Below are 24,127 nucleotides of genomic sequence, written 5' to 3'. Positions count from 1 at the left end.
CAGTTTTAAAAGCAGTTGTATTTGTTTTCTATGTTGTATAACAAAGTATACAAATTTAGCAACTTAAAACAACACACATTTATTATCCTACAGTTTCTCTGGGGCAGGAGCCTGAGCGAGGTTGAACTGGGTCCTCTGCTTAGGGTCTCATGAGGCTGCAATCAGATGTTGGCTGGGCTGAATTCTCACCTGAAGACTCAACTGGGGGAAAATTTGCTTCTAAGCTCACTTAGATTTTTGGCAGAATTAATTTTCTTGTGGTTTTATGACTGAGGCTTCTTGCTTACTAGAAGTTACTTCGTCATCTAGAGGCTATCTTCAAGCTCTTAAAGGCTTCTCTCAGCTTAAAAAAATTTTTTTTTTCTGGGGAGGGGACTGCGTTGGGTCTTCATTGCTGCACGTGGGCTTTCTCTAGTTGCGGCGAGTGGGGGCTACTCTTTGTTGTGGTGCGCGGGCTTCTCATCGCGGTGGCTTCTCTTGTTGCGAAGCATGGGCTCTAGGTGCACGGGCGTCAGTAGTTGCAGCACATGGGCTCAATAGTTGTGGCATGCAGGCCCTAGAGCACACAGGCTTCTGTAGTTGTGGTGTGCAGGCTCAGTAGTGGCGTGCGGGCTCTAGAACGCAGGCTTAGTAGTTGTGGCGCACAGGCTTAGTTGCTCCATGGCATGTGGGATCTTCCCAGACCAGGGATCGAACCCGTGTCCCCTGCATTGGTAGGCAGATTCTTAACCACTGTGCCACCAGGAAAGTCCCAGCTGCTCTCAGCTTATAGGGGCAACCTGAAGTTCTTGACCCTCTGGTGTTTCCCAGTCTCACCATTTCATCAGACCATCAGGGAGAGCCCAGAGCAAGTCTGCAGACTAGACAGCCTTATGTAATGTGACATAATCATGGGAATGACATCACATAACCTTTGTCATATTCTGTTGGTAGAAGCAAGTCATAAGTTCTGCCCACATTCTTGGGGAGGTGTTTACACAAAGATGTGAACAGCAAGAGTTGGGGGTCATGGTGGGGTGGCCACCTTAGTGTCTGTCTGCCATAGCTGGTTACAAAATAGCACATATTTTATAAACCCATTTTGTGTAAAAAACATATATATGCACTTAAAATATCTTCAAATGGTGGAAAACTGTTGTTTTTTATCATTATTTTGTGGTATTTCTTCATTGTTTCCTCCTACTTCCTCTCCCTGCAACATTCCAGTTTTGGTATTTTAAATCTGTGTTTTCATTATAACTAAATATGTATTATTTACTACTTAAGCCAAGAATTATATCGTAATTGTTTCCTTTCTTGTTTAACTTTCTTTTTTTCCCTGGGGGTTAAGGCTTTTTTTTTTTTTTAGCTTAGTTTTCTATTCACCTTATTTTTCCCAAATGCTCCAACAGATTTTTCAAGTGTCTACTCTTTCTAATTTATTTTGAGCAAAATAATTAGTGGTTTATTTGTGAAATATCTGTAGAGAAATAGAAAGCAAAAATACAGCTTCAGGAAGAATAATAAAATGAGCAGCTGCAGTCTTACTACCTAGGCCAAGAAATTGAACATTACAGTATCCTAGAAGTTTCCTGTAAATATCCTTAAATGGCACCTTTTCCCCCTCCAGGTAATCATAATCCCATTTTACACGTTAATCACTCTTTTGGGACCATTCCCTGCCTAGCCCTGCAGTCCCATCCCTCCCTCCAAATATGTATTCCTAATCAATACATGGTTTAATTTTGAGAAACTGAAGAGTTTGACCACCTTTTTGTGTCTCTTAGTCAAGTTAGGCTAACCTACTGTAACAAACAAACCCCCAAGTTTCAGTGGTTTAACACGTTAAAGCTTATTTCTCACTCACATCTCTGCTGTGAGTTGGGAAGCACTGGCAAAGGAGTAGTTGGTTCCACAGAGTCACCCAGGGACTCAAGCCCCTTTCATCTAGTGACTCTGCCATTCCCTGGGGCTCAAAGACTTTCACAGTTTCACTGAGCTGTCTGCGTCTGGCTGGCAGATTCTAGGGCAGAGAGGGAGTGTGGTAGATTCCATGGGAAGTTTGATGGGCCTGGACTAATACATACGTCACTTTTGTCCACATTCTATTGGCCAGAATTCAGTCAAATGGCTGTACTTAATGCAAGGAAGGTTGCAAAATGTAGCATAGCTGTGGGCAGAAAAGGGAAATGACCTTGGTGAACAATAGGCCAGTTTCTACCATAGTATGTATCCCTAAGCAGTATCTTTTTTTGGACAGTTTTGAAAACCTGAATGGCAAATATAAACCTAGCTATGGACAGAAAGGTCCATATTGCCACTATTAAATGAAGGCTCACAGGAGAAGATAAGCTGAACAGAGTCTTCCTTGAGTCCTTTCTGTTAAGTCCTTGGGAAAGTTTGCTTATGAGTCCTGGGAAACCATAAGACTCATCACAATCAGGGCACCTGGCAGAGCTGAAGTTTTTACAAGGTACTAAATATCTAGAAGAAATACGGTTGGGGACGTACACTGCTCTTTCTAAGCAGTTCCTGCTCTAGCCGATAGGAATAGGTAAAAGCAAAATGTGTCCGTGGTGTGAAATAAGGCCTCAGCCAATCTAGGCACCTGGGGGTAGGACAGCGGGAACTTCATCAACATGGGGTCAAGACAAAGTAAATTCAGATAAAAACCTGGGCCAGATCAGCTCATATTAAAAAGAAGTCTTAAAGGCTGTGGGAATTTGGGTGATGACAGCCCTCTACTATGTCTCTTGAATCTCATTGCTTCCATCTGTAGCTTTCTTCCTGGGATGTCTCACCCTCTCTGGGTATCAATTCCCTTTGCCTTTTCTGTGTTGGATTTATTCCCTGTATGCTAAATTTCCTCCCTTTTGATTTTCTCTTTTATTAGAGATGTATCTTCTAGTAACTTATTAACAAAGGGTGTAAAGTAAAAGAGGTAAATTTTTGAGAACTTGTGTGTCTGAAGTGTTTTTAATAATCAAGTATGAGAATAGAACAGTGTGGCTGGGAATAGGTTGTCTGTAATTTTCTTTCAGGAATTTGAAGGCATCACTCTATTGTCTTCTTGTTGCCAGAATTACTTTTGTTTCCAGAAGTCTGAAAATGCTAATTGTTAATCCTTTATATGTGACCTGGTTTTTCCACCCCTGGAAGCTTGTAAAATCATCCTTGTCCCCATGTTTGAAATTAACTATAATAATTCACTATGAAATACCTGTGGACTCAGGACTTGTGTTACACATTCTGTAGGCCCTTTGAATCTGGTGACTCATGTCCTGAATTTCTGAGAAGTTATTTTATTAATGATTTCTTTCTCTTTGTTTCTGTGTATGTGTGTGTGTGTGTGTGTGTGTGTTTCTGTGTGTGTGTGTGTGTGTGTTGGGGGGATGGGGGTGGTGGGTGAACAGGTATGGAAGGGTCAGTTTCTCTTTATTTTTATAAAAAAGGGGCCACCAACTGTTGGTACTGAGTCTTTTTTGAGCAGAAGTGATGTGTCTCGAGTGGGCCTCATTGCCTGTGTCTTTAGATTGGAGTAGCTACTGTCCCAGCTGTGCTGTCAGCCCTGCTCTCTAATCATTCCCTCAGGCACATTGTACTTACATCGCATTGTATCTTGTTGACTTCTTCCTTTTATGAGCCTAATCAGTATCTTGCCTACAATTTCAGGGCATTATTTTGTCTTTCTATGTAAGACAGGTTTAAGCTACACAAACCTGACCAACACAGCTCAAGAGAAGGAAAATGCTGGCATCTTCCTTTCTGCTATAAAAGTACCTCATGTCACCACTATTTTTTTTCCCTAGTGGGTGAACTACATGGTGGAAGGAATCATACAGGTCTTAGGGAAACCCAAAAATTTTCGAGAATTTTGCTCTGATAATAAAAACTTGTAGACTTGAACATTGCTGTTTTCCCCAAGACTTTAGAGGACCTTAATGGTTGCTTCTTTGTTCTAACTTTGACCTGTTGATTTGAGTCAGAGTTTTAATTTTATTACATTTTTAAGGTTAATATGATGGTGTTCATTCTTTTTAAAATTAGCAATGTGTTTTTCATTTACTTTATGTCCATAAGTGTATTGGTTGATGTGAAATCTGTTAGAAAATTATGGTTTTACCAGAGATGACCAACGTAACTTTTTTTTTTTTTTTTTTTTTTTTTGGCTGTACGCGAGCCTCTCACCGCTGTGGCCTCTCCCGTTGCGGAGCACAGGCTCCGGACGCGCAGGCCCAGCAGCCACGGCCCACAGGCCCAGCCGCTCCGCGGCATGCAGGACCCTCCCGGACCGGGGCACGAACCCGCGTCCCCTGCATCGGCAGGCGGACTCTCAACCACTGCACCACCAGGGAAGCCCCAACATAAATTTTTATAGTCATACTTTGTAGTTGGTCTGACAGGCTAAATGAGTCTTTCCCCCTTAAAAGCTTATTAATATAGTGTCAAAGTTGGTTATCCTTACAAGTTTTCATACTATGAAATAGCCACAGAATTGTAGCTTTTAGCTTAAATCAGTTTTTTGGTAAGGTGATTATCAACAGTATATAAAGCTTAAGAAAAAAGAAAATTCTTTTTTTTTTCCGTTTTACATGATTGCCTTTGCCATTTACTATTCATATGTACAAAATTTTACATATTTTCAGTCATACTTTACATGCCATTTTGTCATCTTTTTGTACCTTATAGGCATGATATCAAACTTGTCCCTGTCTTTGCTTGCTTCCCATGAGTTTTCTAATGCCACAGTTTATTGCATCATGTTGACTGGCCTTGACTTAAAGCTGTTGTCAGTTTGGGTCATTTTCAGCTTAGTGTTTTGTTTTACCGTAGATTAAAAAGAAATTAAAATGATTGTCTTCATTCATATAATTTTTTTCTTTTGTTGTATTATGTTCTAAATTTTATTTTTGTTACTATTAGAATAGAGTTATGAGTATCGTCAGTAGAATTCATTCCCAATCAGAAGGAGAACCTAAGTTCTTCTTCCCCCTTTGGGATTTAATTCTGGTCCCTTCTATTTTATTATTAGTGGCAGAGGTTAGTTACATGCTTCTATCATTTTGATTTTCATTTCTTTTCATGGAAGAAGTATTTCAGTAATAATTCCACATACCTCAGACAGAAAACACACCCTTGTACAGTTCAGTAAGAGATGTTGCTACGTATCTAGTTAATTGGAAATAGTGAAAAGTGCCTTCCCACAAAGTATGTAGGTCTGGTGTTGGATTAGATTTGTGTTTGAAAATGTCAGTTTCCCACCCACCTACCCACCCACCTGTGGCTCAACTAAAATTAACTTTAGCCAGGGGATTTACTTCTGAGTTTTGCTTTGCCACCTCTTTTGCTATTTTGATTTCAGATCTTTTGTGGGTTTTTTTTTTTTTTGGTGTCAGTTATACCTTATATTTCTGAAGCATTTTACAGTTTATAGAAATGTTTATATCTATTTGATCTTTAAAACGACCCTTGTGATGTGAGAAGAAATTTAATATGAGAAGTTCAAGACTTCTTCATTGAAAATCACAAAACATTGTAGAAACAAATTAAAGAAGATCTAAATAAATGGCAAGATACCCCATGTTCTGGTTTGGAATCTTAATGTTGTTAAGATGGCAGTACTCCCCAAGTTGATCTATGATTCAATATAATCCCTATCAAAATCCCTGCTGCCCCACCCACTTTTTTTTTCCCTGCACCAGTTTTTGGTGCAGAAATAGTCATGCCCATCTTAAAATCTGTATGGAAAGATAAGGGACCCAGAATAGGCAATACAGTCTTAAAGAAGAAGAACAAAGTTGGAGGGCTCATTCTTCCTAATTTTAAAACTTACTGTAAAGCTACAGTAATCCTGACAGTGTAATGCTGGCATAAAGGTATACATATCAATCAATGGAATGGAATTGAGGGTCTAGAAATAAACCCTTACTTTTATGGTCAGTTGATTTTTAACAAGGGTGCCAAGACAATTCAATGAGAGAGAAAATTGTCTTTTTAACAAATGGTACTTGGAAAAGTAGATATCCACATGCAAAAGAATGAAGTTGGATCCCTGCATCACACCATATAAAAAGCTAACTCAGAATGGATCATATGAAACCTAAAACTGTAAAACTCCTAGAAGAAAACATAGGAGTAAATCTTTGTCACCTTGGCGTAGGCAGTGCTTTCTTAGCTATGCACCACCAAGGCCTTACAACAAAAGAAAAAAAAATTAGGTGAATTGACTTCCTCAAAGTAAAAACTTTTGTGCTTCAGAGAACACTATTAAGAAAGGACATGCAGAAATAGTATAAGTACATTCTCTCTGACCTCTTCACCATTTTAATTTTCCCATTGTAGTCTTTTGCCTACTTATAAGGTAGTGATTAGTATGTACATAGTACCTTGCAAATTCTCAGTAGATATTTGTTGAAAAGGGAAAAAGTAAAGGTATATGATTTATTTTATTAAAATTTCCTAATTTTACAATCTCCATTTAATTACATTAAAAAATCATATCCTTATTGCATGCTTTCATATTTCTCCCTCATTTTTGGTTTTATCTTTGTTTTTGTCACCTGAGCTTCTGTTAACCCTGGTACTTCTGCTGTTTTCTTGTTTTCTGCTTTATTTCACACTTTTAAGTGTGACCTATCTTCAACAATATGTAATTTGCTCTCTCCCTTCCTTTCATTCTCTGAACATACAACCGTGTATTTCTGAGATACTTTAAAAGGCGTAGGGAAAGGAGGCCATTTCAGTGGTACTAGAATATGGTTTACTTCGTAGGGCAAACTGAGAATGCAATTGTTGGTAAGAGTACATCTTCCTAATTTAGGTTCTGCACAGTTGATGAGGTAGTATTATAAATCATGTTGAACATGCAGCCCATTAGAGTTCATTTATTGAATAACATTGTTGGCAAGGAAGGAAGTGCATCACTGGCATGTCATCTTATGAGAAGAAGAAATGGAAAGATTATCAGTTGTGTTGTGTATATAAGAATACTATGTATTCAAAATATGAAACTTTAAAAAACATTTTTGGTAATTCTTAGGACTTCTGAATGTGGAAGTAGGAGATGTGATTATATGAGTTCGCTTCGACCCTTTACAGGCATTATATTTTATAAAAGATGAGTTTAAATTAACCATTACAGGTTCTGATACTTTCCTGAGATTTAGTTTGTGCTTAGCATCTACCTTTCCTTGTTCTGCCAGGCCATCCAGTGTTGACTCATGTGTTTTTTGCCTCATATATCTATATTTTTTATTTTTTACTTTGCCTCAAGTTCTAGACGCTTTTTTTGGGGTCGGTTTTGTAGGTTCTGGTAATGATTTATTCATTTTGTGTAATGGTCTCATCTAGATATTTGCAGAATTGATGTTTTTAACTATAATCCCTACCTCCCTTTTCCTCCCTCCCTTCCTTCCTTTCTTTTTCCTTTCTCTCCACCCAACCCTTTGCCCTTCCCCCTTCTCCATTATCTTCTTTCAGTCCAGGAATTCCTGTTCTCTCCTTTTCCTAATCTTTCTAAGGTATACATAACTATTCGTATTCTTCTGTCCTCTGGTTACCTCTGCCTTCCATTTTGTTTCAAATCAAGATTTTTTTAATTGCAATTCCCAGTTCCCAGGCCTATTGTTCATTTAGTCATCTACCTTTCTCACCGGTTACTTTTTTTAATATAAATTTATTTATTTATTTGTTTTTATTTTTGGCTGTGTTGGGCCCTCGTTGCTGTGCGTGGGCTTTCTCCAGTTGTGGTGAGCAGGGGCTACTCTTCATTGCGGTGCGCAGACGTCTCGTTGCAGTGGCTTCTCTTGTTGTGGAGCATGGGCTTCAGTAGTTGAGGCATGCAGGCTCAGTTGTTGTGGCTCGCGGGCTCTCTAGAGTGCAGGATCAGTAGTTGTGGCACACGGGCTCAGTTGCTCTGTGGCATGTGGGATCTTCCCGGACCTGGGCTTGATTCCGTGTCCCCTGCATTGGCAGGCAGATTCATAACCACTGCACCACCAGGGAAGCTCTCACTAGTTACTTTTTTCCTAATACTTTATTATAAAAAATTTCAAACATACAAAGAAGTTAAGGGAACTCCCTTGTCGTCCAGTGGGTTAGGAATCTGCACTTTTACTGCAGGGGCCCAGGTTCGATCCTGGTCTGGGAACTAAGATCTTGCAAGCCTCACAGCATGGCCAAAAAAAAAAAAAGGTTCACAGAGGTCTGTGAACACTCATGTACCTACCACCTAGATTCTACTATTAATATTTTATTATACTTTGTCACCTATATACTCCTTTATCCATTCTTTTATCTATCCATTATTCTATCTTTTTTGTTTCTGGATGTATTTCAAAATAAGTAGCAGTTATAAGTACACTTCAACCCTACATATTTCAACATGTGCATCATTGACTAGAGTTCAGTATTTGTTTAGAGGACTTTTTCTTTTGAGGTGGAATTTATATAGAATGATAATGCACAGATCTTAAGTGTACCATTTAATGACCTCTGTCTTTCCTTCTAAGTCAATTGTGTTCTAATAAGAGGACTAACACTAACTAAGAGCATTATAAGGCCATACTACCAAAACTTGTGTATTCATTTGGATTTTCCAAAAAAGACTTTGAATACCACAAAGTACCTTAAAACTTTCTTCTTATTTTTGTTTTTATTATGTAAATGTGCTACAGTATAATGATTATCGTTAAAAGTGTTTTTATTTTTTCCATATTGTTCCATGCTTCACCAAACATTCTTAGTATGGCCAATGATATCACATGATGCATGCTGGAATAAATAACTTGAGGATACTTTTTTTTTTTTTTTTTTTTTTTTTTTGTGGTACGCGGGCCTCTCACTGTTGTGGCCTCTCCCATTGCGGAGCACAGGCTCCGGACGTGCAGGCTCAGCGGCCATGGCTCACGGGCCTAGCCGCTCCGCGGCACGTGGGATCCTCCCGGCACGGGGCACGAACCCGTGTCCCCTGCATTGGCAGGCAGACTCTCAACCACTGCGCCACCAGGGAAGCCCGAGGATACTTTTATTTAGTTAAAAATATGAAATTTTAAAGAAAGGCTAGGATGGCCCTTTTGTCAGCTTCATAAGCTAAATATGTAAAAGAGCTAGTTAATTCAAGACACTGTGAACATTCCTGGAGTACTTTGTGGTCTTTTAAGTGCTTGCATTTATCTTAACTCATTTGAGCCTCACATTAGCCGTGTTAGGTAGTTGGGACAGTTGTTATTTCTGCTCTATGGATGAAGAAAGCAAGGCATAGGCGGTGGGAAGGACAAAGCAGCAGTTGGTCGTACAACCAATTGAACTCGGATCCTCTCACTTTAAATCTTGTCCAGCGGCAACAACTACAATCACACTAATTCTTTAGTTCAGGTGCTATTCTGGATCCTTGGATTTGCTTATAAATAACTAACAAATGTCTTATTGTACAGACTAGGGTCAACTGTAATGCCAATGCTGACACGAAGACTTATGCCAATATTTTGAATTCTCTATGATGAAATATTTAGATATAAGGCAACCGCAACCATCAGGATCCAGACAGAATTATCTAAGTGTGCTATATTTAGAGTATGGCACACTGATATTCTGTTCTCACAAGAGTGAACAATATCATGATTGAAATGCCACTTAATGTGGCAAAATGCCTATTTTTCAGAAATGTATTACATGAGAAGCTTATTGGAGAAGAGAAAGCCTAATTGATATACCTATTTTGGAAGGTTTATATTCCACAACATCCTTTCTTTCCTTTAGGTAGACAAATACTTAATGACAAAACCATCTGGAGAAAATCAGCTTGACTTTGGGTAAAGGACTTAACAAAAACCAGTCAGTTTTGTTCTTGTCAGTGGATGTAAAGGTTTAGCTCTTGGTTTAGTTGATAGCACTAAGGAAAAGCTGGAAGAAATTAACATGGCTCCCCATGAAAAGTGTTCTTGAGAAAACCTCCTTGGAATAGAAACTTACTGAAAGTCCTTTAGAATCAGAAACCAAAACTAATTTATTCGAGGTCACCTTTGAGTCTGTACCTTTAATTTTGTTATTTTGTTGAAAAGTAGTTTTCTATCGACTGTGCCAGAAATCTTATTTCTTTTAAGGTTTCCCCCATCATTGGTGTAGAATGTTCTGGAGTTGTTAGAAGATAGTTGCGTAGGAGCTGAAAACTAGATTTTTCTGATATTAGTAAGTGTGTCTGCTTACAGAATACAAATAATATAATTTTTTTCAAAAGTACTAGATTGTTTTTTGAAATAGGTAATGGTCGATCTGCCTCACGTGCAAATGAAAAAGGTGACAGGACCTGGCCAGTCATGCACGTAAACACCTGGGTACCCTTGTACATAGGACATGGAGGATAAGGAAGACAGATGGGAAGTTCCCATTTCCTGCTCATTAGCCTGTGCCTCTGTCCCTTTCACTGTCATCTTTCTCTCAGGGTGGGTTAGCCTGGAGCTTGTTGAAACAGTTTTGTTTTTAGGCGTTTTTAAGAAAAGATAATTCTTTATATAAATCTGCGTGCTAGGAATATCCTGGCAGCTCTAATGTCTAAGACAGTGTTAGTTGAGAAAGATGGAAATTGGATTACAGGGAAAGAGGAGAAAGAAATCCTACATTCAAAAGAGCACCACCAGCAGTGGCTTCAGATTGCATGTCTCAGCTGTGTAGTATATTGAGCCTAATTTGGGTGTGATCCACTTTGGGGCCAGTTTATTCTTTGATATGAATGTTTTTATTTTTAAATGCATCTCTTTTTCCCTTTTTCTTTAAAATGCTGTTGAAATTTTAAAGAATCAAGAAGAAAATAATGCGTCCATAATCTCGTCCTCATAACAAAACTACTGTTAAGCTTTTGCTACACTTCCAGCCAAATCTTTCTTCTGTAATTATTTTTGTGTGTCTGGAATTAGAAAATGGCTGTTTTTGTGAAATGCCTGCTTCTGTGAAATGTCTTTTAGTGAGTCCTTGGAAAGTTGGCTGAAGGACAAATACTAGATGATACCACAGTGCATCAGCTAAATTGTCACTCCAGTCTGAAAAGGAACTTTGTGTTGCATGCTGCTTTTTTCTCAGTGGGTGACTAATATTTGTAGAGCATTACTATTAAATAAGTGAATGATTTTTAAAATGATGCTGAAGATGAGGATGATGGGAGACTTCTGAAAAAACTCCTCTGTGCTTTCCAGAAATTGTCTTGATTTGTGGCTAGAAGTTATCCACTGCTGCTTTCACATATACATTCTTTTTTTTCTTCCATTTCCATTTAAATGAATCCTTTTCTTGTATCAGATATATTTTCTATGGCAGAATAATAAACTGTCTTCAGTCTTCATTCTGATTGACAAATATACAAGTCAGCTATGTGGGAATAAAAATGGTGTCAGTTAAGATGGGAATGGCCTGAATTTTCATTGGAGAGAACTTTTTTGGAAGAATGGATTGATGAAGTGGTTCTGTTTTATTTTGCTTGAATCAAGTACATTCCAATACATTAAAGTCACTTGTACTTTTCATATAGGTCATACTATTAGGATAAACTTACTTGAGATTTTCTTTGTGGCTCACTGTGTAATGAAATTTCACCAGTCTATTTTGATAAAGCTAGGGAAAAAAATTAAGTTAATGGATATTTCACTAAATGAGCAGTACTTCTCAAGAATGTGTATAGGAGAGAAGGAGGTCATATAAATTGGGATGCATTCTCAGGAGTATTTTCTTTTTTTTTTTTTTTTTGCGGTACGTGGGCCTCTCCCGTTGCAGAGCACAGGCTCCGGACGCGCAGGCTCAGCAGCCATGGCTCACAGGCCTAGCTGCTCCGCGGCATGTGGGATCTTCCCAGACCGGGGCACGAACCCGTGTCCCTTGCATCGGCAGGCAGATTCTCAACCACTGCGCCACCAGGGAAGCCCCTCTCAGGAGTATTTTTAATTTCATATACCATGTGTTAGAAAGCTTAGGTGGTCTTTATCATCCTTGTTATTTAATCCTGGCAGATGAATTTTTCTTCTCTCTTTTGTAAAAATACATCTATCTTATAATAATAACAATAAAAATAGACCCATAGATATACTCTTAGTTGTTGGCCTGTGTCATCGCTGTTTTGTTCATCAGAGTATCTTTGGCACCTCCCATAGTACCTACCTGGCAATAGCAGGCACTCAGAATTTGTTGCATAGAGGGTGTTGGTTATTGCTAATTGCAGAATAATAAACCTTCATTTGTTTTTTGTTTTTTGTGGTTTTTTTGATGTGGTAATGGTTTAAGTGGAATTGTTTCTTGAATTACACTAAAAGCCAACTTACCCTTGTAGCTTTAAGGCTCTGTATTAAGATTTCTTGAATATGTGCTCTCAAAGTTTTAGGTTGAATGACTTTTCTGAAATGTTTTTGACTTTCGAATGGAAATAGATTTTAGAAATAGCTGTGGTAACTTTAACCTGTTAAGTAGAATTACTGCTCTTTGCAGTTTTCTGAGGCTAATATGGTAATACATTCTGTGTTTAGCATGGTAAAAAGAGTTAGGTTTAGTAATTAGTATAAATTTAAATATTCTAAAATTTATTGAAATAAATTGATAGTGGAGGACAAAGTGTTTGGTGACTAATTATTTAATTTATACATAAATATATAAATATAAATATTATTTCTCTTTGTTAAAAGTGTAAATGAGCATTAAAAATGCATAAAGAGAAGCATCCTAAATTATTGTTTCTTTTTATTTCAAGGCTGAAAACAGTGAAGTCACTTTTCACAGTTAAAAGACTATTAAGAAGACAAGATGGGGACTCCTGGTTCTGGAAGGAAAAGGACACCTGTGAAAGACCGATTTTCTGCAGAAGATGAAGCTTTGAGTAGCATTGCCAGAGAGGTATGTCTGGAAGACCCCTCTCAACACTGAGTTGTACAGATGAGAATGTTATAAAAATTCCGGGTGGGGGTTGGAGGTATATACAGACATTCATTCATTAAGCACTGTTTACTATAAATAAGATGTTAAATATGCCCTCTAAAATACTGTATTAGAGTAAAACACAGTTACTGTCTCTTTACTTGGATATTTATTCAACTCCTTTTAAATTAATTTTTCATTTTATTTTTGTGGATTAGTTGACTTCCAGGTATTTGTCCTGGTGTTTTGAAATTTATAATTAATCTTCATTATTGAAACTTAAGGTAATTAGAATGTTGAAGATATGATAACTATATTACAAAAATGATCATTGGGCTCTACAGTTAATATATTCCAGGAAGCACCGTATAAATGTTAACAGAAATAATCCTTATTTGGTGTCTGCTCAGATTCAGTGTCTTAGCTGTTTTTTGGATAATTGCAGTGGAATTTTTATGTCTAACTTTTAGCTAGTAATAGAGCTTCTGGAGCATTTTTGTTTTGGTTTGTTGACAACTGAGAAAAAAGGAAAGGGGTGTCACCTATCGAATCTCTGGCAGCATTTCCTGTTGCATATTGAAAATTTAAGATAACTCCCAGCTGTGATTTCTTAGTGAGGAGCCAACTTTGTTTCAGCCTCTTATCTGCAGCTGCAGACCTGACCATATACTAACTGGTACAAGAATTGTTTAGAGCATTTTAAAATTGTATTCTTTGGGTGAGAATTATTCCCTCATCACTTCCTCTTTGTTATTCTTAGTAAATAACTCATTTAGGACTAGTGCTGTTTCCTTTTGACATATTACACAGCCTTTTTTTGGATCCAGCTCACTGTTACCTTTTTCCTTTTATAAGCTACTCAGCTTTTGAATTAGAAGTCAAATTTTGTAGGAGGATATTTGAAGCAGAGGAAAGTTATCTAAAAACTGATGACAAAACTGTGATAATACTTTAACAAAATTACTTTTAAAAAATCAGTGAGATATTTTTAGATAAAAAGGTAAAAGATATTTTAAAATGAAGTAGTGGATGACACTTTACAATGGTCTTAAATATTTACCCGAATGAAGTATTTTGGAAGCCACGTAGTTTTAGTTGAAAATTGAAACTACTCAAAATGTTTGCTTCCAAAATTGGAGGGATTTACATACCCAGATTTCTATAAGGGGAGAAAATGCCAGTATGTTTTAGGCTCTTTTTGTAGTGTCACTGGGTACTTGAACTCTTTTTTTGTATGTGATGCTTCATTTACAAAATTGGGTAGCATTCTAGCATCCAACACTTGAATGCTTACTATGTGACAAATACTATTCTAAGCATTTTAAATGAATTAGTTTATTTACTCTCCACAAAATTCTGAAATGGGTTCTATTATATTCTCCATTTTACAGATGAAGAAATCATTGCATAGAAAAGATAAGTAACTTCCCTAAGGTCACATAGCTAAGAAATAGCTGAGCTTGGATTCAAACACATAGTCTCACTGTGCTGGGCTGTTTTCAGTCTTCTCCATCTCCTCCATTAATATTTTGTTTTTCTGTAGCTTTTCATGATTTTAAAAGCACTTTCACATCTTGATTCTCAAAATAACCTTATGGGTTAGGTAGGATAGGCATTGTTATTAGCCTTATTTACAGATGAGGAAACAGATGAAGCTGAGAGATTAGTGTCTGGAAGGTATCAGAACTAGGACTCAAATTCAGCTTTTAAAGCCATTGTTTATTTTTCTGTATCATACTACTTCCAGAAGAGCTGGACTTTTGGAGAGTTATAAGCATGGCTTTGAATTCTGGCTGTACTAGTTGCTGGTTGAGTAATCTTGTTAAGTAACTACTCTGGACTTCAGTTTCCTCATCTGTAAAATGGGAATACTATGGGCCTCCTGTATTATAGGGCTGCTGTGACAATTAAAGTAAATAGTGCATGTAAACTTTACCATAGTGTTAGGCTTCCAGTAGGCTATTTTGTTGCTTATTAATAAGTTGAAATAGAAAGTAAGAATAGAAGTAAAATATTCTTCTTTTATAAAAAATATATTTATTAAGATAGGTGTTCTAAAACGTGGTTGATCATCTGAATCTCCCAGGTTGCTTTTTCAATGTACAGATTCCCAGGTGTTACCCCATACTTGCTAAATCTGAATCTATGAGGTTGAGCTTATAAATCTGTATTTAAATACACACACACAGACACACACACACACACACACACACTCTCTCTCTCTCTCTCTCTCTCTCTCTCTCTCTCTCTCTCTCCTTCCTAGGGGATTTTGATGGCCAATCATGGGAACCATGAACCAAAGTACTCAGAAGATCCCATCCTGGATGGTCAGGTTTTTTTTTACTTACAGGTTATTTTTCTCCCTGTACATTATTATTTTACTATGAAATAACTAAGTTTAATCCATTTATTATAATATTTAAAGTTAAAATAATTATTTTTATTATTAGAAAAGGTTTTAAGAGGCCAGTATTTCTAGTTTTTATTTCTGTCTTCAGAACTCTGAATATGAATATTCCAACTTTAATAACCTGGTCAGAAGGCTTAGCTTAACCTGAAACATGAAAGGGCTAGTTTTTACTTTTAAGATTCAAGACTTTATTTGATAGATAGCTAGTGGGAAGCAGCCACACAGCACAGGGAGATCAGCTCGTGCTTTGTGACCACCTAGAGGGGTGGGATAGGGAGGGTGGGAGGGAGATGCAAGAAGGAGGGGACATGGGGATATATGTATACGTATAGCTGATTCACTTTGTTATAAAGCAGAAACTAACACACCATTGTAAAGCAATTATACTCCAATAAAGATGTTTAAAAAAAAAGACTTTATTTGCAGGATGAGTGCCTAATTTGTGGTGCAGTAAAACTTTAGAGGAAATAGGTTTAGCAATCTTAATAATTCTTTCATATATTCCTTGTGATTTTTTTCTCTTTCAAGTTTTCATAGCCATTTCTTAATTGTGCATTCATTCATTAGATGGTTGGCATTCACAGATAGTCCCTAATCGTTATTTTCTCTGATAGGATCATCCCTTTCTCACACACACACACACACACACACACACATAATTACCTTAAGTTAGGAATAAAAACTAACAGAACCCCCATAACAATTAAAAAGGACAAATAGCTTAATCTTTCTTTTTTTTAAGTTAAATCTAACAGTTTAATTAAATTAATTAATTAATTAATTTAATTAACAGAAGTCTTTTCCTCACTTCAAATTGTTTTTTGAGGTAGACAGGGTATACCATAAATAAAGAAAAATAGCCTCTTTTTCCTCCTGCTTACTGTCTGCTGAAGTATCCATGCTTCTCAGTTGGCCCCAAATCAGGCAACTAGAGGGAATGAAGAGCAAAAGAAACAAAAGGCATGAATATGTTCTGCAAACTGGATAATTTGCATGCTAAAATGTGGAACCGAGTGCACTTTAAAATTTGTTGTAAAATACTCATAAAATTTACCACTTTAGCCATTTTTAAGTCTACAGTTCTGTGGACTTAAGTACAGTCACATTGTTGTGCAACCATCATCACCATCCATCTCCAGAATTCTTCTTATCTTGTAAAACCTGTTTGCATTTTTAAAAGATGTTGAAATGTTTGAAGATTGCTCCATGAAGGCAGGAATGTGGATGGATCGAGAAGTCCCGCCGTGTCTGTGATAGGCATAGGCATGTTGCTGCTTTGCTGGGTGAGCATGTGTGTCACAGCTCTCTGAAGACCTCATAAGAGCAGGTGTTGGAGGAGGTCAGCAGCAGGTTCTCTAGGGTATCAGAAGGCCAATCTGGATGCTTACCTTTCTCGCTTGTTTGACTTTGATTGTCCCACAGGTTTGGGGGAAATGCAGTTGGAGAGTTGACTTTCAGTGAAAATTACCCGAAAGCACAGAGTGTATCAAATGGAGACCCTTAGGCAGCTAGCCTCGCAAAAGGAGAAAGATAGGGATGGATGAAAGCCAGTTATGCCGCCTTACCACGGCCAGTTTGGTGAGTGTTATGAAGAGTGTTCCTATGAGAAGTAGAAGCCTCTTGGAGGGTTTGCAAGCAGTCTTACTATGGCCTCACTGAAGCCTGGAGTATTCCTCCTTTCCTTATTGTAGAGCTGAAATTATGAAGAAAACATGTTTTCTGCACATCTCATCAAATGGAAGTCATCAGAATGTTGCTTATTTTTGAACCTGATGATCTGAAAGCCCTTCCAGTTCTAAAATTCTGTGATCTTTTTGGAGATTTAGGACCCAAAGAAAATTCATACTCATAATGCACAACTCTCTTGAATCTAAAGAATCAATGACAGGCATAGAAACCAATCATCTTTTATAGGAGTTAGAGTCTAGTAAGTGGAATGTTTGGAGACTTTTACGTTGAGCAGAATTTACGTGTATACATATTTGGTGGGCAAACCTACTTGTAATAATAAGGAAGAAAAGAAACTATGGCTGTTTAACATTTGTAGCTGCTAGAACTTGGATTTCATTTTTTAAATAACTTTACTGAGATATAATTCACATAACATATAGTTCACTCATTTGAAGCATACCATTCAATGGTTTTTACATGATTCACTTTTAATTTGTGGTTAAAATATATATAAGAAAATTTGCCATTTTTAAGTCTACAACTCATTGGCATTAATTACATTAACAATGTTTTATAACCAGCACCACTGTCTATTTCAAAAATCTTTCATCACCCCAGACAGAAATTCTGTAACCATTAAGTAGTAACTCCATTGCCCCCTCTTTTAGCCCCTGGTAACCTCTATTCTACTTTATGTCCCTATGAATTTGTCTAATTCTAGATACTTCATATAACTGGAATTATACAATATTTGTCCTTTTTGTGTCTGGCTTTTTTCACTTAGCATAATGTCTTCAAGATTCATCCGTGTTGTAGCATGTGTCAGAACTTCATTCCTCTTTTTTTTTCCTTGTAAATAACTTAATTCCTTCTTTTATAGCTGAATGATGTACCACTGTGTGTATATATTATATTTTGTTTATCCATTTATCTATTGATGGACCCTTGGTTGGATTTTATTATTTTGCTGCTTAAAGAGGTAGATTCCGGGCATCTGGAATGATGAGTAGTGAGAACCAGAAGTTTGTGGTTTTGATTATAGATTAGCAGCCTGAGAAGGATACAAAGGGAAGAACTGTGCTTAGTTTAAAAGATACTGTCCAGTGTTATTGTTTTATGGAATAATAATCATAATAACTTGATAGAGCTAATGATTTTCTCATAGTTATTTAGCTATTTTATTTGAGTAATTTATTCATTTTTAGGCCATGTCGAACTAAGGATAAAAAACTTTTGGCAAGGATAGCGGTTTTTTAAAATGCAAAGAATTACCATAATCAATAATAATTATGGGTAATACCATCTTTCATTTAAGAATAGAGTAGTTTTGGGGGCTTCCCCGGTGGTCCAGTGGTAAGGAATCCGCCTTCCAATGCAGGGGTCGTGGGTTCGATCCCTGGTGGAGGAACTAAGATCCCACATGCCGTGGTGCAACTAAGCCCACACGCCTCAACTAGAGAGCCTGCATGCCACAAACTACAGAGCCCACGCGCCCTGGAGCCTGTGTGCCACAGCTAGAGAGAGGAAACCTGAACGCCACAACTAGAGAGAAGCCCGCGCACCACAGGGAAAAGATCCCGCATAACTCTATGAAGGTACCGCGTGCCGCAACTAAGACCAACGCAGCCAAAAAAATAAAGAAAAAAATTAAACACTTAAAGAAAATGATTTTAAAAAAAGAATAAGAGGGCTTCCCTGGTGGCACAGTGGTTGAGAGTCCACCTGCTGATGCAGGGGACACGGGTTCGTGCCCCGGTCCGGGAGAATCCCACATGCCGCGGAGCGGCTAGGCCCGTGGGCCATGGCCGCTGAGCCTGCGCGTCCGGAGCCTGTGCTCCGCAACGGGAAAGGCCACAATAGTGAGAGGCCCGCGTATCGCAAAAAAAAAAAAAAAAAAAGAGTAAGAATAAAGTGGGTTTCTTTTTTAACCGTGAATTTTGAATGTCATTCACTTAGTAAGTGTTTCTTGAGCATTTGCTCTCTGTAGGTGCTGTGTTAGGTAAGGAGGACAGGGAGTGGACAGGTCTAACACGGTCATTTCCCTTTTTGGAGCTTAGGTCCTAGAGGGGAAAATTGACCCTAAAAAGTCATTACATAATGGACCTGTTCTTTGATTTGCAGCTTCTTTTTTTTCTTCAAATTTAGTCTCTACATTTAATATTGTAGTTTCTGTCTTGAAAGCTGTGATTGTCAGTGTATATCACAACCAGTGGCATTCTTAGAATTGAGCAAATATAATAATATATTTATTTACAACTGTACTAAGTGCTTTGAGTGAACAGTAAATGATTTCATTAAAGAGTGTGTGACGGGGGACTTGACATTTTGGGGGCTTTGGGAAGACTTCCCTGAGGAAGTGCCCTTCAATTGAGTTTTGAAGGAGGAATGCAGTGATTTAGGGGAAGCAGTTGTCAGATGCGGGGAGGAGCTTTACAGTCAGAGGGAAGAATGTGTGACAAGCTTTGAGGCTGAAAGAGTGTGGAGAATCCAAGGAGTAACAACAGCAACAGCTAACATTTGCTGAGCTCTTATTATGTACCAGGCACTATTCTAAGTTCTTTAAACAGATTTAATCCTCTTGTTAACACTGTGGGGTGGTCTACTATTCTCATTTTATCCGTGATGAATCCAAGGCATGGAGAAGTGAGGTAACTTGCACAAGGCCACATAGCTAGAAAAGGGTTGGGCTGAAATGTGCACTTCGGCTCCTACACTCTTAATATTGTGCCTCCCGTGATATCACTGTTAACTCTGACACGTACAGCAAGGAGGAGAGTAGCCAGAGAGGTAGGCAGGAGCCAGGTCACATAGGCCGGTGGTTCTCAACTGAGAGTGATTTTGTTCAGCTGGGGGCAGTTGGCAATGTATGAAGATATTTTTGCCTGTCACAACAGGGGGAGGGGTGTGCTAGTGGCGTGTGTCGGGAGAGGCCAGGGATGTTGCTAAAAATGCTACAGTGCACAGGACAGTCCCCACAGCAAATGTCAGTAGGGCTGAGGGTGAGAACCCAGATACAAGATTTTGGTCTGTGTCCTAAGAGCAAAGGAGGAAACATTGAAGGGTTTTGTGTACGGGTATGACGTGATCAGATTTGTGCCTTCAGAGGATGACTTTCCTGTGGGTTGGAGATGATATCACAAGGAGACGTTAGTGGATGTGGAGAGATGAGTCATGAGACTTGCAGAGGCATTGGTGGCCTGGCCTAGAGTGATGACAGTAGGGATGGGGAGAGGCGGTTGGAGTGCAGAGGTGGGAGGAGGTGCTCAGTGAGTGGCAGTGCTTGGGTAGCAGAGAGGGGAGGTTTGGGGTTGTGCATCCTGGGGGTGGTAGGCAACGTTAGTGCGGGGAGGAGGTTTGGAGAGGGAAGACCATGAATTTATGTTAGGACGTGTAGTATTTAACGTGTCTGTGAGGCATCTAAGTGGAGATTTTGAAGAAGCAGTTTGGGGATTTGGATCAAGAGGTCAAAGGAGAAGTCTGGGCTATACATACATATTTGAGACTTGTGCGCATGTAGAAAGTAATTGAAATCATGAGTTGTGGATGAGATTGTCTAGGGAGAAAGTGTAGAGTTGAGGATAATCACTCCTCAGGCTGAGCCCTAAAGAACTCTGATTTCAAGGTCATGTCTTAAGTCTTTCTTAATTTTGGCACTTTTTTGATCACCCTTTTGTGTTTGGTTCCGGTTGTTCTTTGCAAATTGGATTTGTCTGAAAAATTAACTCCCCAGGAGGCAGAATTACTCTTATTTAATTAAAATGCCTTTCAAATGCCTTTAATGCACTCAATGGTGGTACACAAAAATTTATAAAAGATTATGAAATGTGAGTTAATTTTTCAGGGTTATGAAAAATGAATGTTTTTCTTTCCATTTCTATCCAGTTAAAAGTTTTCTTTAAAAATTATCCCCCTGGGCTTCCCTGGTGGCGCAGTGGTTGAGAGTCCGCCTGCCGATGCAGGGGACGCGGGTTCGTGCCCCGCTCCGGGAGGATCCCACATGCCGTGGAGCGGCTGGGCCCGTGAGCCATGGCCGCTGAGCCTGCACGTCCGGAGCCTGTGCTCCGCAACGGGAGAGGCCACAGCAGTGAGAGGCCCGCGTGTCGCAAAAAAAAAAAAAATTCTCCCCCTCTGTATTTACTGTTTTTAGTAGACAAATTCTTTGAAAGAGCAGATCTAAGTTGTCGTTTTTAGTCATTTAGCAATCTTTCCAGTGGCATTAGTACATGAATGCAGCCAATTCCTGTCAAGTGCAGACCTCTCTGTTTTTTCCCCATTTACCTATTGGAACTAAGGCAAAGGAGGGTAGGCAATGTGGTTGGACACTCCCTCCCGCACCCCCCCCCCAAATCCAGGGCTCTGTGATGGCCAGCGTTACTCTCGGTATCTCACTGTTCCTTGATTTATCCCTCTAACCAGAATTAAGGGAGGATTATTGAGCCCTATGACTTAGTTTTGTGTCAGCGTGACTAAAAAATATTTGGTATAAAGTTCATTGTCACAATCTTCACCATTCCCGTGACTTACAGGTATTTGGATAAAAAATTCAGATAGCACAGTACCCTTACCCTAAATGTAAGGACGCTACTAGCAGCCCCACCGCCACACCCAGCACACACAGAGAGTATCTCTACCACAACTGTGGGTCACATTTCCCCCTCGGTTAGATGCATCATTGCTGAGCCAGAGTTTCAGTCTTCCTGTGCTATTTACTAGGTTGTATTCAAACCTCAGTAATAAAGTCTGTAATCTTAAATTCCTTCTCTCATTCCAAAAGAATATTTTGCTGTCAGAAGTTTTCTAAATAAAAGGAAGATATAGTTGTTTGACATCAGAAGAAAATGAGTTAAAATCCCTAGATTTTATCTAATACATATTGGTGTTTATGCTCAGAAAAATTTATATAGTTGGTTTTCAACTACCAAAAGCTTTAAAAAAAATGGTTAAACACAATTATATTGTAAGATCTAATTAAAAGGACTTCCCTGTGGTGCAGTGGTTAAGAATCCACCTGCCAGTGCAGGGGACACGCGTTCGAGCTCTGGTCCGGGAAGATCCCACATGCTGCAGAGCAACTAAGCCCATGCGCCACAACTACTGAGCCTGTGCTCTAGAGCCCACAAGCCACAACTACTGAGCCCATGTGCTACAACTACTGAAGCCCGTGCACCTAGAGCCTGTGCTCCGCAACAAGAGAAGCCACCGCAGTGAGAAGCCCGTGTACCACAACAAAGAGTAGCCCCTGCTCGCCACAACTAGAGAAAGCCCACATGTAGCAACAATGATCCAACACAGCCAGAAAAGAAATAAATTAAAAAATAAAGGGCTTCCCTGGTGGCGCAGTGGTTGAGAGTCCGCCTGCCGATGCAGGGGACACGGGTTCGTGCCCCGGTCCGGGAAGATCCCACATGCCACGGAGCAGCTAGGCCCGTGAGCCGTGGCTGCTGAGCCTGCGCGTCCGGATCCTGTGCTCCGCAACGGGAGAGGCCACAACAGTGAGAGGCCCGCGTACCACAAAAAAATAATAATAATAATTAATTAATTAATTAATTAAAAAGAAATGCACCTCTTTCAAAAAAAAGAATAATCGTAAAAAAGTATATCTAATTAAGAAAAATGGTACCTAAGATTTTCTACTGAAGGGAAGTTGCTAGGAAATTGAGTAATGATTTTTATTTGTTAATTTGGAAACCATAGCAACACAATAAATATTATGTCTCTTAATTTGTCTTCCAGTGTTCTTTTGGCATGAGTGTCACGGAAGAATAAACAAAATTAAACACAGTAAAGTCTTGAGTCTTTAGCTACCTGAATTAGTCATTTGCCTTGAATGTTTCACTTTCTAGAATTTTGTATTTCAAATTTCTTGATATTAAAGTGTAGTCTGTAAAGGTCCAAATTATACCTTATTTTTCTTTCTTATGCCAGTTGCATGGATTTTATATTATGGATGTACACGCAGGCTGCAGTTCCATGTTTGGCTCAGTTCAGTGCATTTCTGTCAAATGAAATTTTAATTTGCCTCCCTTTAAAACTGTCACATGATCACAGCAGGACAAAAGTTTAAAAGCTAGAGGTTTCCCTTCTTTTAAAGGCATTTGAGTGTGTGTTATGTTCTATTCTTTTTGAAAAATGTTAAATGCAGAAATGTTTTGATAATAATGTCAGTACCCATGAGTCTGCATTAAATGATGCTAACATTTTGGGACAGTTATTGCAGACCATTTCTTATAAACATCAGAAGGAAGGGAGAAGACATTATAAACCAAGTTTAGGGCCCTTTATTTTACCCCCAGGCCTATTTCCCCTTCCCCCACCCTAACAGGGAACCACTATAATAAAATCATGAGGTATCCTTCCTGTTCCTGTTCTAAAGGTTCTAATACATATCACTATAAACAGTATTGTTTTGTGGGTTTGTGTGTGTCACTTTCTAAGTGTTCTCAGGCACAGGGGTGTGAAACAACTAGAACATGTGGGAAGCTGCCAGAATAATAGCTCAGTTTGGCTGGAGAGAGGGTGGGGGGAATGGGAGATGATGCTGGAGAGACCAGAGGGGCCGATCAGGAAGGGATTTGTGTGCTAAGGAGTTCACGTGTGATTTCGGCAGCTGTGGGGGAGCCCTTGAAGGGTGAAACCTTCTTCAGATTTAGCCACCATGTAAAGAGTGACTGGTAAGGAGAAAACTAGTTAGGAAGCTTTGTTGTCATCTTGGTGACAGTTGATGAGAGCCTGAATTAAGGCAGTCATAGTGGGAATGGAGAGGGAAGTTTGGACTGAAAAAATAGTAGAGAGAGAGAATCTTGATGGGAACTATAGCTGAGATTTAGTGACTGGGTATGGACGGGGGATATAAACGAGGGAGGAAGGAGCCTTACGGGGATCCTTCATTTCAGTTCTGGGTAATGGGACAGCTGATGGGGACATAAAGAGGAAGAGGAACTTTAAGGGAAAGATTATACATTCCATTTGTGATATAGCAAATCTGAGGTTCCGGTGGGACAGCCCCAGTGTTTAATAGCCAGTTGGATCAGGACTGTAAGAGAAAAGTCTGGGTTGGACACAAAGCTTTTGCAGACTCTCAGTATCACCCAGGGAGGGAACATAGAGTGAAGAGAGTGAGATGAAACCTGGAAGCTTTGGCTATATTAGAGTTTAAGGAGCTAGCAGAGAAAAATG

At 38.9% G+C, this 24,127-nt stretch overlaps 1 protein-coding gene across 2 annotated transcripts in view; it reads left to right on the top strand.

Annotated features, from left to right (window-relative positions):
* LRRFIP2 (LRR binding FLII interacting protein 2) overlaps positions 1–24,127 on the top strand; it is a 121,866-nt gene that overhangs the window by 9,278 nt on the left and 88,461 nt on the right. For both annotated transcript variants that reach the window (XM_081245806.1, XM_081245807.1), the window contains exon 2: positions 12,707–12,849. In XM_081245806.1, the coding sequence (XP_081101932.1) occupies positions 12,760–12,849 (90 nt within the window). In that variant the 5' untranslated portion in view covers positions 12,707–12,759. The remainder of the gene's footprint in view (positions 1–12,706; positions 12,850–24,127) is intronic.

This window comes from Mesoplodon bidens (assembly GCF_964165515.1).
Source record: "Mesoplodon bidens genome assembly, chromosome: 10".
Taxonomy (NCBI): Eukaryota; Metazoa; Chordata; class Mammalia; order Artiodactyla; family Ziphiidae; genus Mesoplodon; species Mesoplodon bidens.
The sequence above is the reverse complement of the archived record's forward strand: the minus strand, read 5'-3'. Positions and strand labels throughout refer to the sequence as shown.